Genomic DNA, 12774 nt, shown 5'->3' with positions numbered 1-12774 from the left:
TCAGGCACCCCCCTTTTTTTTAATCACAAAATTCTATTAGGGTAAGTTTTATTATCTACATTGAGGGAGAGAAAATTGGAGCACAGAGATTAAATCATATCATAGGTGACACAGCTCTGAGTTTATCTTAGGTCCTTTTGACTTAAAGTCTGAACTCGTAAGGAGTATCCAATGGCCACCTCACCTCACTTACATGGTTGCCTTCCTCCGAAAAGAGTGGTTGAGGATTGTTGGAATAAACCATCTGGGACTTTGAGAGCTATGCTTCTGGGGGTCACGATTTTCCTGCCCTGAACTCCAGTAAATTCCTGCACTTTCACTGGGTCTGTTTGCATCTCCAGTAGACCACACTCTGGGTGTTGGTTGAAGATCACTTACTCTAGTAACCCTTCTTTGCCTCCCTCATAAAGGACAAGGCCACATTCCAAGATACGTCAGTGGCAGGATGTTTGCTCTGTGTTTTCCAATGGGAATCTGACTGAGCTGGACTTCAGTAACAGCAAGCTTAACGCTTTTTCAATGAAGAAACTCTGTTACGAGCTGAGAAATCCAAGGTGCAAACTCCAAAAACTGACGTAAGTGTGAGACCCTCACAGTGTGAAAAATTCCATCGGAAGATAATCCAATGTCTTCCTTGGGATTATTGCATTGAGTGTCTGTTTTCCAGAAAGTAAGTTCAGGTGCTCGGGAGAATAAAATAAGTGCCCTTTATGAGCAAAACTGCTCCTTGGGCAAAGACCCAACACCCTGCCGTGTGTGGTCTTGCATGAGAGAAACGCATAGGCCAACTAGTTTTTCCATAAGACCTCTGCATGAGGCTGCTGTCTTGAGCTGGATATGAAGGAGTAGAAGACGTGTAGGATGTGGTGGAGACCAAGTGCTTGAGGAGAGCCAGAGTTCATGTGGAGTCTAGGTGAAGTGTTGTGTCTTAAGGAAAGGTGGATAGTTTGCAGTGAAGCATTTGTTCATTCAGTGAAGACCTAGCATCTCGTCTCTGTTCTGAGGTTATAGCAGTGAACAGAACAGATAATTCCTGCCTTCCTGGAGCTCACAGTGTTGGAGAAACAGATGCAAATGATCAGAGTAGTGTAGGAGACCGTGACCTCTCCCAAAGCAGGGGGGAAATCCGTTCAGGGACTCAGGAGAGGTCCTTCTTCTATCTAAAAATGCCAAGCCTCCTCTTTCACACCCTATCTAAAAGGTATTTGAGTAAAAAAAAAATAAATAAAATAAAAGATACTTGAGTAAAGACCGAGTTGTGGAGCTGAAGCATCATTCTGGACTGAAGCCTCTCTCACATGATGTAAATAGAGATCACAGGGCCTTAAATCTGGCTTGAAGGTGGCGAAGAATGGAGGTGGCTCTTGAAGGGGGGAGCCAGGGAAGAGCTGCCTGACCAAGGACAGAGTGAGTGGCTCTTGTTGGAGAAGGTGTTGGGTTGGATGCCCTTGAGTTCAGGCCAACTGATTCTGTCCTGCTGTCCCTCTGCAATTCGGTGCTACCTCAAGGTCTGAGGATCAGAAGCATGTGTTGACTCAGTTAAGAGGCAAGGATTTGGCAGTAATGACTCCCCTCAAACCTGAGGGCGCTGGCTCCAACACCTGGGAGGCAGCCTTAAACATCCTGCTTGACGATCTGCTTTTTCATCCTTCCCCCTTTCCTTCGCTCTTGGTCTTCTCACTTAGTACTAAAGATGAGGAGAAATAAACAAGAGAAAACAAGAGGAGAGATGTGTTCTCACTAGGCAGTACTGGGTTGGTGTGGGGGACACCCACCCCAAGGAAGAGTGGGGGGTTGGTTTCTGATTTAATACATCCAACTGTGCTTTGGATGTATCCAAATTTGGATGAATCCAAATCAGTTTTTGGATTCCTCTTGTATATGCACGTCCTTGAGGGAGGGTGTGCGTATGCACGTGTGTGTGTGCAAGCATGCATATGCATGGGTGTGGTAGAAAAGCGAGATGAGGAAGCACTCCCCTCCATGAGGCTACCCTCCTCCCCGGCTCTCTTCCCCAGGTGCAAATCAATAACTCCTGTGAGGATTCTGAAGGAACTTGTCCTTGTCCTGTATGGTAACCACAGGCTGACACACTTGAACTTGAGCTCGAACAACCTGGGAATTCCCGTGTCCACGATGATCTTTAAAACCTTGAGGCACTCAGCCTGCAACATCCAGTATCTGTGGTAAGTCTCTGGTTTTCTGGCTTGGTCCCCAAGGTCACCCCACAGTTCAGGGCTGCATTGGGAGGATGGGACTCAGCACGGCAGCGAAAGGCTGTAGAGAAAGATGAGCAAAGGAAACGCGCATGGGCACAGAGCAGTGCTTTGCAAAATTCTTGCCTGCCAGAGCCACCTGAGGGGGCGTGTTAAAAGGCAGGGTCCTGGAACCCACCCCCTGAGCCCCAGCAGGGCTTCTGGGTGGGTGGTGGGGGCTGGCAGCATTTCTAACAGGCTCCAAGGTGGCGCTGGACCTTGGACCACACTCTGAGTAGCCCTGACTCGGAGACCATCCTGCCAGGAGAAAGGGTGAGGAACAAGGAGAAATTGGCTTTTGGTTGTGAAGCAAGGGGGACTCCAAATGAAGATCCCTCTTCGCCGGGAGTAACTCCCTGTGTTGGGGCCTCTCTGGTAGGTTGGAATCCTGTGGCCTCACCCCTCTAGCCTGTCATCATCTCTTTCTGGAGCTCGGCAAGAACTCGAGTGTGCGCTTCCTCAGCCTGGGGGACAATGATCTCTCTGGTGTTGAGGTGAAAAGTCTGCAGGGGCCCTCGGAGATGCCCGAGTCTTCCCTGAAGGAGTTGTCGTAAGCCTTCCTGCCTTGTCTAAATAGCAGCTTTGGGGAGTCTTGGGGGAACATCCCATTGTAGTTACCCATCCCACGGACACATTCCCCGTCTTCACTCTTTCCACCTTCCTTCTTAGGGCTCTGTCTTGGCCAGTTTTGCCCTCACCTTGACTGCGGTGTCTCTCCTGCCAGTCTCCCCTAAACCCAGTGGTTTTAAACTGGTGGTGGTCTTGTCCTCCAGGGGACAGTGTCTGGACATTGACTTGGTCCTCACAATTTGGAGGGGAAGATGCTACTGGCATGTAGTGGGTGAAGACTAGGTGTGATCAATATCCTTCAATGCACTCGAGAACCCCCCCACACAAGCCCCCACCTCCACACCAGCACCACAAAGAATGTTCTTGACCAAAGGTCAGTAGGGTTGAGAATGAGAAACCTTACCTTGACCCACTTTTTTTCTCCTGGAAGCTTTTGTTCTTTATACAGTTTAATCTTTCACGATGTCTGGGTCCCAGATGTGTGGCCCAAGGGACTGAGAGTTTGAGAAAGAAAACGTGGGCATGTCTGAAGCTCGTGCTGTACCTGTGCCTTCCTCCGCAGCCTGGAGAAATGCAACCTGTCAGCAGCCAGCTATCAGGATCTAGCTTTGTACCTCACCGGTACCCAGAGAACAAGTCGACTGTGCCTGGGATTTAATCCGCTCAGAGACGAGGGCGTGAGGCTCTTGTGTGCTTCCCTGACTCACCACGAGTGTGCCTTAGAGAGATTGGTGTGAGTGTCTCCTGGCTCTGTTTCTAGAAATGACTCTGCTTGGGGGTGGGCATGGAGGAAAACAATGGGCCCTTCATTTGGGACCCGTTTCTTTTTTCTTTTTTTAATTTTTAAAAAAGTTTTATTTATTTTTGAAGGAGAGACAGAGCACGAGCAGGGGAGGAGCAGAGAGAGAGGGAGACACAGAATCGGAAGCAGGCTCCAGGCTCTAAGCTGTCAGTGCAGAGCCCGATGCGGGGCTCGAACTCACAAACTGTGAGATCATGACCTGAGCCGAAGTTGGATGCTTAACCAACTGAGCCACCCAGGCGCCCCCACTTGGGACCCATTTCTATCACTGAACACTAACACACGTCGAGCAAGTACTCCCATGTGCCTGGCACCGTTCTAAACACAGATTCTGAGTAGCACCCTCAATTTGTTGAATCAATCTCTGGGGGTTGTGCCAAGGAATTCAGTTTTAACAAGGATACCAGGAAATTTACGATTTAGTCAACCTATATCTGAGCTCCTTTATCCCAACACAGCTGGGCACCTAGGTTGGGGTGGTGGATAAGACAGAGAAGCTTCCTGCCTGTGAGGAGGGTGTAGATGGATGAGTGAGATACCAAAAAACAAAAACAAAAACAAAAGACTGGAGTGTTGTAGGAACATCCAGAGGACTCGTAAGGCTGGAGTAATGTGAGCGAGGGGGATAATGGGAATATGCCCTGGCCATGTACGAATCTGTTTTGTTTGGAGCAAGGTGGAAAGTCCTCTGAGGACTGGAGGTTGGACAGGGACAGACTCTGGACGATCACCTGGACTGCTGTTGAAGGGTAGACTATAATGGCAGCAAAAATAGGCAGCAAGCGCCTGTTGATCAAGCAAAAGGATGCATACGAATCAGCCAGGTGAGGTGGTGGGACTTCAGGGCATACGTCAAGGTACAGCCAGTAGGGCTTGCTGATGGGTCAGTGGTGGTTGAAGAACGAAAGGGACCAGGAACCAGGAATGCCCCACGGGTGGTGGGTTTGCCAGCTGGGTGAAAGGCGCTGCCGTTTTCTGACTGGAGAAAATGGGAGGATGAGGTTTGGATGTTAAGATTGGGACATGGGAACGTGAGAGGCCTATTAACCAACCACGTAAAGCTGTTGTATGTATGTAGGACTGTAGGTCTCAAGGAGGTTGTCGGGTGGGGATGAGTCCACTGGCAATGGTAGGTGCCAAGTGTCATTTCGATGGGTTTTCCCAAAACTGGATATTGTTCAGGTGAGCATAAAAGGACAAAAAGGCCAAGGGTCTTGAGGCACATCCAAGGGGGTGTATGGTGAAAGACGACAGAATCTGAGCTAGGAACTAAAAGGTTAGCACTCTCAGCACAGAGCTTCAAAGAACCAGAATATTAGTAAGTAATTCATTCATAGGTAATATGAACTAATATAACATGACAGTTATAGGTTACATTATATTTATCCCACTTATAATTACACCTATATAAGATACTTTAATATATATACATTTTTTTTTTTTTTTTAATTTTTTTTTTTCAACGTTTATTTATTTTTGGGACAGAGAGAGACAGAGCATGAACGGGGGAGGGACAGAGAGAGAGGGAGACACAGAATCGGAAACAGTCTCCAGGCTCTGAGCCATCAGCCCAGAGCCCGACGTGGGGCTCGAACTCCCGGACCGCGAGATCGTGACCTGGCTGAAGTCGGACGCTTAACCGACTGCGCCACCCAGGCGCCCCAATATATATACATATTAATAATACATACTATATGAAATATATAAAAATCTTATAACTGCACATTACATGTGATATGTTACATGATAACATATGTACACCCTGTATGTATCTGTTATATACCTAGATATCTAATATTTGCCATATATTTCAAACATGTATACTATATATATCTAATGCAAAAATAATCTGTTACATATCTCCTATATAACTATATATCACATGTAACATATATAATTCACATGATATATGCTACACAGCAGCATTATCATAGTATGTACACCATGTATAAATGTCTGTTATACGTATATGTCTAATATATACAAAGTGTAACATATCTGTATTCTAGATCTCCTACAACTTGTATTGCACACTGCACTTTTTTTGACATGTGAAAAGTCGTACATATTTAATATGTACAAATCGGTGAGTTAGGGGAGAAGGACACACCCATGAGACCATCATGGCCATATGGTGGCCATATGACCACCGTTAAGGACATAAACATATCCATCTCCTTCCAAAGTTTCCTTCTGTACCCTTTTTTATCAACTTTTTTTTTGTGGCTAAGACTTAACATAGAAAATATAAGCACGTAAAAAATCTGAATCTTGGAGAGCTTTACACAATACAGTATTGTTAGCTATAAGCACAACACTATAAGGCACATCTTCAGAACTTACTCCTTTTGTGTTACGCAAACTCGGCATGCTTTGCGCATCCCTTTGTTGTTATTTTTTTTTTTTCAACGCTTTTTATTTATTTTTGGGACAGAGAGAGACAGAGCATGAACGGGGGAGGGGCAGAGAGAGAGGGAGACACAGAATCGGAAACAGGCTCCAGGCTCCGAGCCATCAGCCCAGAGCCTGACGCGGGGCTTGAACTCACAGACCGCGAGATCATGACCTGGCTGAAGTCGGACGCTTAACCGACTGCGCCACCCAGGCGCCCCAGTTGTTATTTTTTTTAAACCAGACACTAAGGGCCGGCATGTTCACGGTGTGCTCATTGCAGAAGTCTGGGGAAGGATAAGTAAGCACAGATACTCAGCATTTCCTGGGTGGGGGTTCAGGGGGACACCATGGCTGAACTCAACACCATAGTTGAGGTGGGGCTTGAGGCTTGTGTCCCCAGTGGTCTTGGTTTGGGCTGCTTTCCTGAGCATCTCTCTCCATGGCTCTTGCCCCACAGTCTCTGGTTCTGCCAGCTCGGTACATCCAGTTGCAAGTACTTGTCAGATGCTCTCCTCAAGAACAAGAGTTTGACCCATCTGAACCTGAGGAAGAATAACCTGAGAGATGAGGGAGTGAAGTTTCTGTGTAAGGCCCTGAGTCGTCCGGACTGCAGCCTCCAGAACCTGGAGTAAGTTCCATTGCCTCCCTGCCCTTCGGACGATGAGAAGAGACCATGTGAATTGACCTGCAGATGCCTGCATTCCAAATGGGACTGAAGTCCTGGGTGTAGACGTGATGGCTCACACAGAGAAGCTTCGGGCTCTATTGGAAGGGCGTGAGGGGATGGGTTACTGGGATGATTGTTAAGGACCCACCACAATGTGTGCTGGGAGTCCCCAAGACCACCCCAGGAGCTTGATGACTCACAGAGGACTCCACTGTGTGTGCAGTCCAGATTAGTGGCTGTGGTTTATTACAATGAAGGGAGGAAAAGCAAAATTAGTAAAGGGGAAAGGTGCATGGGGTGAAATCCAGAGGAAACCAGGTGCAAGCTCCTATAGATGGCATGGGGAGAGGGTTATGCTGTTGTCCTGCCTACTTAATTTCCACCAGGGGTAGATAGAGTACCCAGGGTGTCTCAGACCTCCTGACCAGCACCCTTTTCTTCCCAGGGCTCTGGATGAGAAGTCTCACTTTGGCATCTCTCCTTTCCTTGGGAGACTGTGAGATGGGCTCGGTATATAGAGCAAAGTCTAAGGACTCCAGGATTGTTCTTTTTCCCTTTGTGTTTGTTTTGCAGTTTGTCAGATTGTTCTTTCACAGCGGAAGGCTGTCAGGAGCTTGCTAATGCCCTCCAGCATAATTGTAACATGAAAATTTTGGATATCGGGAGCAATGACATTCAGGATGATGGAGTGAAACACCTGTGTGAGGTCCTAAACCATCCGAAGTGTGCATTGAACACGCTTGGGTGAGTTGACCCTGTTCTCTTTGTAGGAAGCCCCCATCTCTACTTTTGGGGTAGGAAGGAATAGATGGGATCACCTGGGGGTTCAAGAAGGTGGGGAACAAAGGACTAAATTCTCCTGTTAAAAATCTCTTCTCAACAATAAGACTCCAGTTCAGAGACAGAAGTTCATACCACTCACCCCCTCCTTGGAATATTAATACTCTTTTTTTTTTTTTAATTTTTTTTTTCAACGTTTTATTTATTTTTGGGACAGAGAGAGACAGAGCATGAACGGGGGAGGGTCAGAGAGAGAGGGAGACACAGAATCGGAAACAGGCTCCAGGCTCTGAGCCATCAGCCCAGAGCCCGACGCGGGGCTCGAACTCACGGACCGCGAGATCGTGACCTGGCTGAAGTCGGACGCTTAACCGACTGCGCCACCCAGGCGCCCCTATTAATACTCTTTTCAATCGGTACCTTTTGGATAGTAGGTGGGGGGCAGATACAGCCTGTTTCCTGGCCCCAGAGTCTTTTCTGTCTAAGGAGAAGTCTGATTTTAACTATAAGATGATGTGTTTGTTTAGCAAACTAAGATGGTTTAGACTCCAGGAATAGGAGTTTGGGTTAAGTGTGGCTTACATGTTAGCTATTTTTCACATAGGCAGTGATTCTACTCACTCTCAAAAAATGTTAAGAGATTCTACAGTATTTCTTTCTCTGTGGAGACCCCCCCATGTGTGTTTAATGGATGCACCTTGAGGGCATTATACCCATAAGTAAGTCACCAGTTGCTGCTTCTTAGTACATCCTTATCCTCCAAGGAGTATCTTCAGGTGCACAATTCTTTATCCTTCAGGTGAAGGAGAAGCCCTGGGATTTACACAAGTAATTCAGGGTCCTCTTTGTGCCTTAAAAAAGAATGATGGTCTGGTTTTAAGCCCTCACTCTCTAGCTGCTTCTCCCTGGATGCAGAAATGAGTAAAATGTTTGCAACAGCTCTCCTGTTGTCTTTAATGATGAACGCCTGCCTGACACTCAGTTCACTTCCATCTGGTTTCATTCTCCAAAGTAGTAGCCTTAAAGCAGGCACCTGCATGGCTAACTTGTGCTCACAAGGTCCCATCTTTACCATCACACCAGGGTTTCTCAACCTCAGCACTGTGGACACCTTGGGATGAGTAATCCTTTGCTGTAGGTGGTCCTTCATTCTGTATGATGCTGAGCAGCATCTCTGGCTCCCACCCACCAGATGAAATTGTACCTCCCTGCTCTGAAGACTTTGTTCCGTCTACCCTGTGGGGGAGGGGGGGGAATCACCTTTCATTGAGAAACACTGACCTAGATGACCATGGAAATGTTAAAGGTTCACAATCAAGGTCAATAATATACAGTATAAGGTACTGGTTAAAGCCCTGCAGGTGGCGCTAGACTGGAGACAGGGTGCACTTGTGTGATCTTGGAGTCGGTCTTTCTCCTGTCATTCTCTTCCTATCCACCAAGTAGTACCTTTATCTTGAAGCATTCTCTGGATCTTACCCAACCCCTTCCACCCTAAGAAAACCTATTCTTTCTGTCCACTCTTCATGCATCGCAATTTTTTTTCGGAAGGCATTTTTTAAACTTAAGTTCAAGTTAGTCAACATACAGTGTAGTCTTGGCTTCAGGAGTAGAACCCAGTGATTCACCTCAAAATTTTCATGTATGGACACCTGTCACATTATCTTTATAGACTCGGTGGAAATTTCCACTCTGTTAAACTGATGTAACACTTTGTCACTTTCGTCTTTGAACATATGGTTGGCCAGCTCTATTAGGCATACAGATTTTTGTTTTGTTGAATTTAGGAACAAGATGAAAGTGTAGTGAAGAGGTTGTAATCTTATTTTAGTCCTTTCAAGGATCTTCCAAACTCACATCTACTTTTTACAAACATGGTTTCTTTCACAGTTGGGCAGACTAATGTTCTGTTGGCTCATCTGGCAAATGGAGTTTAAGACATTGGCCACCTTTTTATAGGATTGGTATATGAGTAAATGAGTTATGTGTAAGCAGTTGGAGAAGTGTCTGGTGTGTGGCAGGCTCTTCACTGCTTAACCACAGACTTTTTCCTAGATGTGTATCATTTCTGTTTCTAACTTCTCAATCCTAGTGGACCATCTTTCACACTTCCTTCTCACCCACTCCTAGGTTGGAGAAATGCAATCTGACACCTGCTTGCTGCCAGTATCTCTCCTCTGTTCTCAGAAGCAGTAAAAGCCTGTTTAACCTGAACCTTTTGGGGAATAACTTGGAGCCCAGAGGAGTCAGCACACTGTGGAAGGCCTTGAAAAAATCAACCTGCAAACTACAGAAGCTTGGGTAATCCCCACCACCTTTAATGCTGGGAGGCACCTGATAAGAGGGGATGGATGGGCCGATGTTTTATAGCAAGCATCAGATTCACCCTGCATTGGATTTCCTGGAGCAGTGCTGGCCAGCAGAGCCTTTAGTAATGACGGAAACAGTCTATATCTACTGCCCGATAGAATAGCCAGTAGCAGCATGTAGTAACTGGGCACTTGAAATGTGGTTAATGCAACCAAGGAGCTGAATTACTGAAATGGCCACATGTGGATAGTGGCAACCATGCTGGGCAGCACCGTCCTGCAGACATCTGTGTAGTTGAGGAGTCCCCTCATTTTTTGCATTTTTGTACCTACTCAATAATTCAACAACATTTCACTCAATGATACCTTTTTTTAATGCTGACTATGGGCCAAGCATGCCATAGCAGATAGCAGTAAATAAATGGTCATGAGCCTTGCCATCATGGGTCTGCATTCTCCTCAGGGAGAGGACAAATCTGAAATGTATAAAAGCAGTGTTGTCACGAATGCTGGGAAGGAAACTTGGGATTGTGGTAGAAAAACAAGGGTGATCAGAGTGGTACCAGAAGGCATGTCAGAGGTGGTGATGTTGATGCTGAATCCCAAGGAGGCTGGAAGGAGGAATCCACATATCAGGAGGGAAACATGGACAGTGACAAAGGACCAAGAGTGTTTGAAGGAAGCTGGAGTAGCATGTGCAAAGGCTGAGGTTAGACTACCAAGCTCTGTATTGCCCCTTCCAGGCAGTGAAATAAGAGTGTTTAATTAGAACACTCTCCACCTTATTCAGTATTCTGGAGATGAGGTCAGAAAGGTAAGCAGAATTTTCTTTTCCCCTGGAGAAAGACCTTAAACTAGGCATATTTTTGCAGAAATCTCAGATACCAAAGAATCTTGCCTACTTGAGGAAGTTGTTCAAAATCTACACATTCAGGACTTTACATTACCAACTTCACATCTAAGTAATGCACTATTAAAAACATTATATCTCTCTTTCTTGCAGGCTTGAAAAAGAGTTGTACAACATAGTGAAGGGGGAGCTCGAGGAATTGCAGGAGAGGGGGTCCTTTCTGAGAGTCAAGTGTAAGTGGGATTTCAATGACCTTGAGGACAAATGGTGGTGGTGATCCAATGGCTACACTGTGGGATGTTCTTGGAGTAGAATCACCAGGAGATTTCTCAGGTGTTGCTGCTCTTGAGGACAAATGAGCAGTTACCTCCAGAGTGCTTTCCCGCAATTTGTTGTAAGCAGCATATTTAAATACCCAATCTCCAGAATCCTAATCTAATACTACATTTGGCCCCACGAGCCTACATTGGCTTTGTCTTAAGTTTCCTTTTGTCTTTCTTGGTGTAATGTCTTTAACTCTCACATGTTAAGAGAATTCAATAAAGCAAAGGATATAAAAAAAATACCTTGAGAAAGCCTAAAGCCTCATTTCCTATGGATCGAGAGATGGGATAGATGTGACTGTAATTCCGCAGTTATTAAACTGTGGATAAACCAGCCAGATGGAGATCGAGAACCATTCCTACGATGCAGATAGACCCAATTTTGGCTTTTGCGTGTACCTTTGAATGATCCATGGCTGTGTTATGTCTAAAATGTATTTTACTCACCTGAAAATGCTGGGGAACATGGATCCTACCCAAGGATGTAATGTGAAATTGATGTTGTACATGGGAAATACATATGAAGATAGGATCTGATCACAATTTTATCTCCTTTGCCCTATTATTTAATAGGCAAAAGCTATCAGAAGTAGTCTGAGGGAACAGTGGGACATTCATTGCATTTTGCATTTCGTAGCTTATAAAACCTATCATAGTGTGTCTAAATCCACATCAGAGCCCTGTAGGTAGGGACGTCCCTACTTGACTGATTTTGAAAACAAAGATTCTGAGGGTAAATAAATGTTCTACAACAAATTACAGAAATAGTAAGTCAAATAATGAAACTTAGAATCCGAGTCTTCTATTTTAAGAGCCAACATGCCTTATGAGACCCAGTGGGGTCTTGGAGTAAGTCCATGATCCTTCTATCCATCATGTTCCCTCACCGTTAAATATAAGTGAAACCCAGAGTCCTTGAAATAAATCCTTCCTTCTCTTTCTTGTGCATTTTGGTCATTCATCATAGATAAAAGCTGGGATAGTGGGGGGGGGGGAGGTTTATGAACTAAGAAAATCTTGTCAAGGAAGAGAGATTTTAAAATCAAAGGTTTAGATATGCCTTAGTCTCCATGTCTTTAGTTACTGTAGGTTAAAATAGCATTGTGTTATTTCTGATAATCTGACAAACTTTTAACCCCAAATCCAAGAGGATCCCAAAATTTCTTCATTGTGTCTTTGAAAACAAAACATGGGCATATTCTTCTGTGAACATTAGATCTACAAATTCTCTATCAATATTTTCATAATATTTTAGGAATTTATTCTAGAATTTCTGGATGTGCCATGGAATTATTTCAATTACAGCAAAGGTTCTTCACCTTTGGGTCTTCTAACAATGTTGTTTTATTTCAAAGCCACGTAACGCCAAAGTGGCTTTCTAGGGAAATCAAGGATAGGTCTACCCCCATCCCCAGAAGGGAAATGGGATGGGACTGAATGGATTTGGATGAGGTGACAGCTGAGCTACTTCCCCAGGCTCACTGCAGTTTAGGAAGCCCACCACCCAACAAACACTGATTAGCTTGTGACCAATTGTACTCTAATTTCAAGTCCGTGATTATGTGAAAGACCACCTACCACCCCCTCCTTTTTCACACCTGATACTTGGCCATCTTAAAAGTGTGGGTAGACGTGGCCAGGACTATGGTATGGCCGGGGGGGGGGGGGGGGTTAGGCAGGGGTAGTGTAGAGTTATCTAGAAGAAGCACAGAGAATCCCTCTTGTGATGTAATGGAGGGGATGTGGTTGAGTAAAGGATCCCCTGCGTTGAATCTGGCAAGACAAACAGGTTCTATGGAATGGAAACATTCACAGTGGCTTTTG

General features: G+C 45.4%; 1 protein-coding gene across 8 annotated transcripts in view; it reads left to right on the top strand.

The window, feature by feature from the left end:
- Positions 1-12774, top strand: part of NLRP13 (NLR family pyrin domain containing 13) — a 112831-nt gene that overhangs the window by 94292 nt on the left and 5765 nt on the right. For 4 of the 8 annotated variants that reach the window (XM_086690786.1, XM_086690787.1, XM_086690783.1 and 1 more), the window contains 8 exons: positions 411-575; positions 2019-2186; positions 2635-2805; positions 3388-3558; positions 6479-6649; positions 7262-7432; positions 9599-9769; positions 10781-11892. In XM_086690786.1, the coding sequence (XP_086546912.1) occupies positions 411-575; positions 2019-2186; positions 2635-2805; positions 3388-3558; positions 6479-6649; positions 7262-7432; positions 9599-9769; positions 10781-10904 (1312 nt within the window). In that variant the 3' untranslated portion in view covers positions 10905-11892. Of the gene's footprint in view, positions 1-410; positions 576-2018; positions 2187-2634; positions 2806-3387; positions 3559-6478; positions 6650-7261; positions 7433-9598; positions 9770-10780; positions 11893-12774 lie in introns of those variants that run through there. The other 4 variants (XR_015245072.1, XR_015245071.1, XR_015245073.1 and 1 more) reach the window with 3 other exon arrangements.

This window comes from Puma concolor, chromosome E2, assembly GCF_028749965.1.
Source record: "Puma concolor isolate L17-30 chromosome E2, mPumCon1.1.hap2, whole genome shotgun sequence".
Taxonomy (NCBI): domain Eukaryota; kingdom Metazoa; phylum Chordata; class Mammalia; order Carnivora; family Felidae; genus Puma; species Puma concolor.
This window is presented reverse-complemented; position numbering and strand designations above follow the sequence as displayed.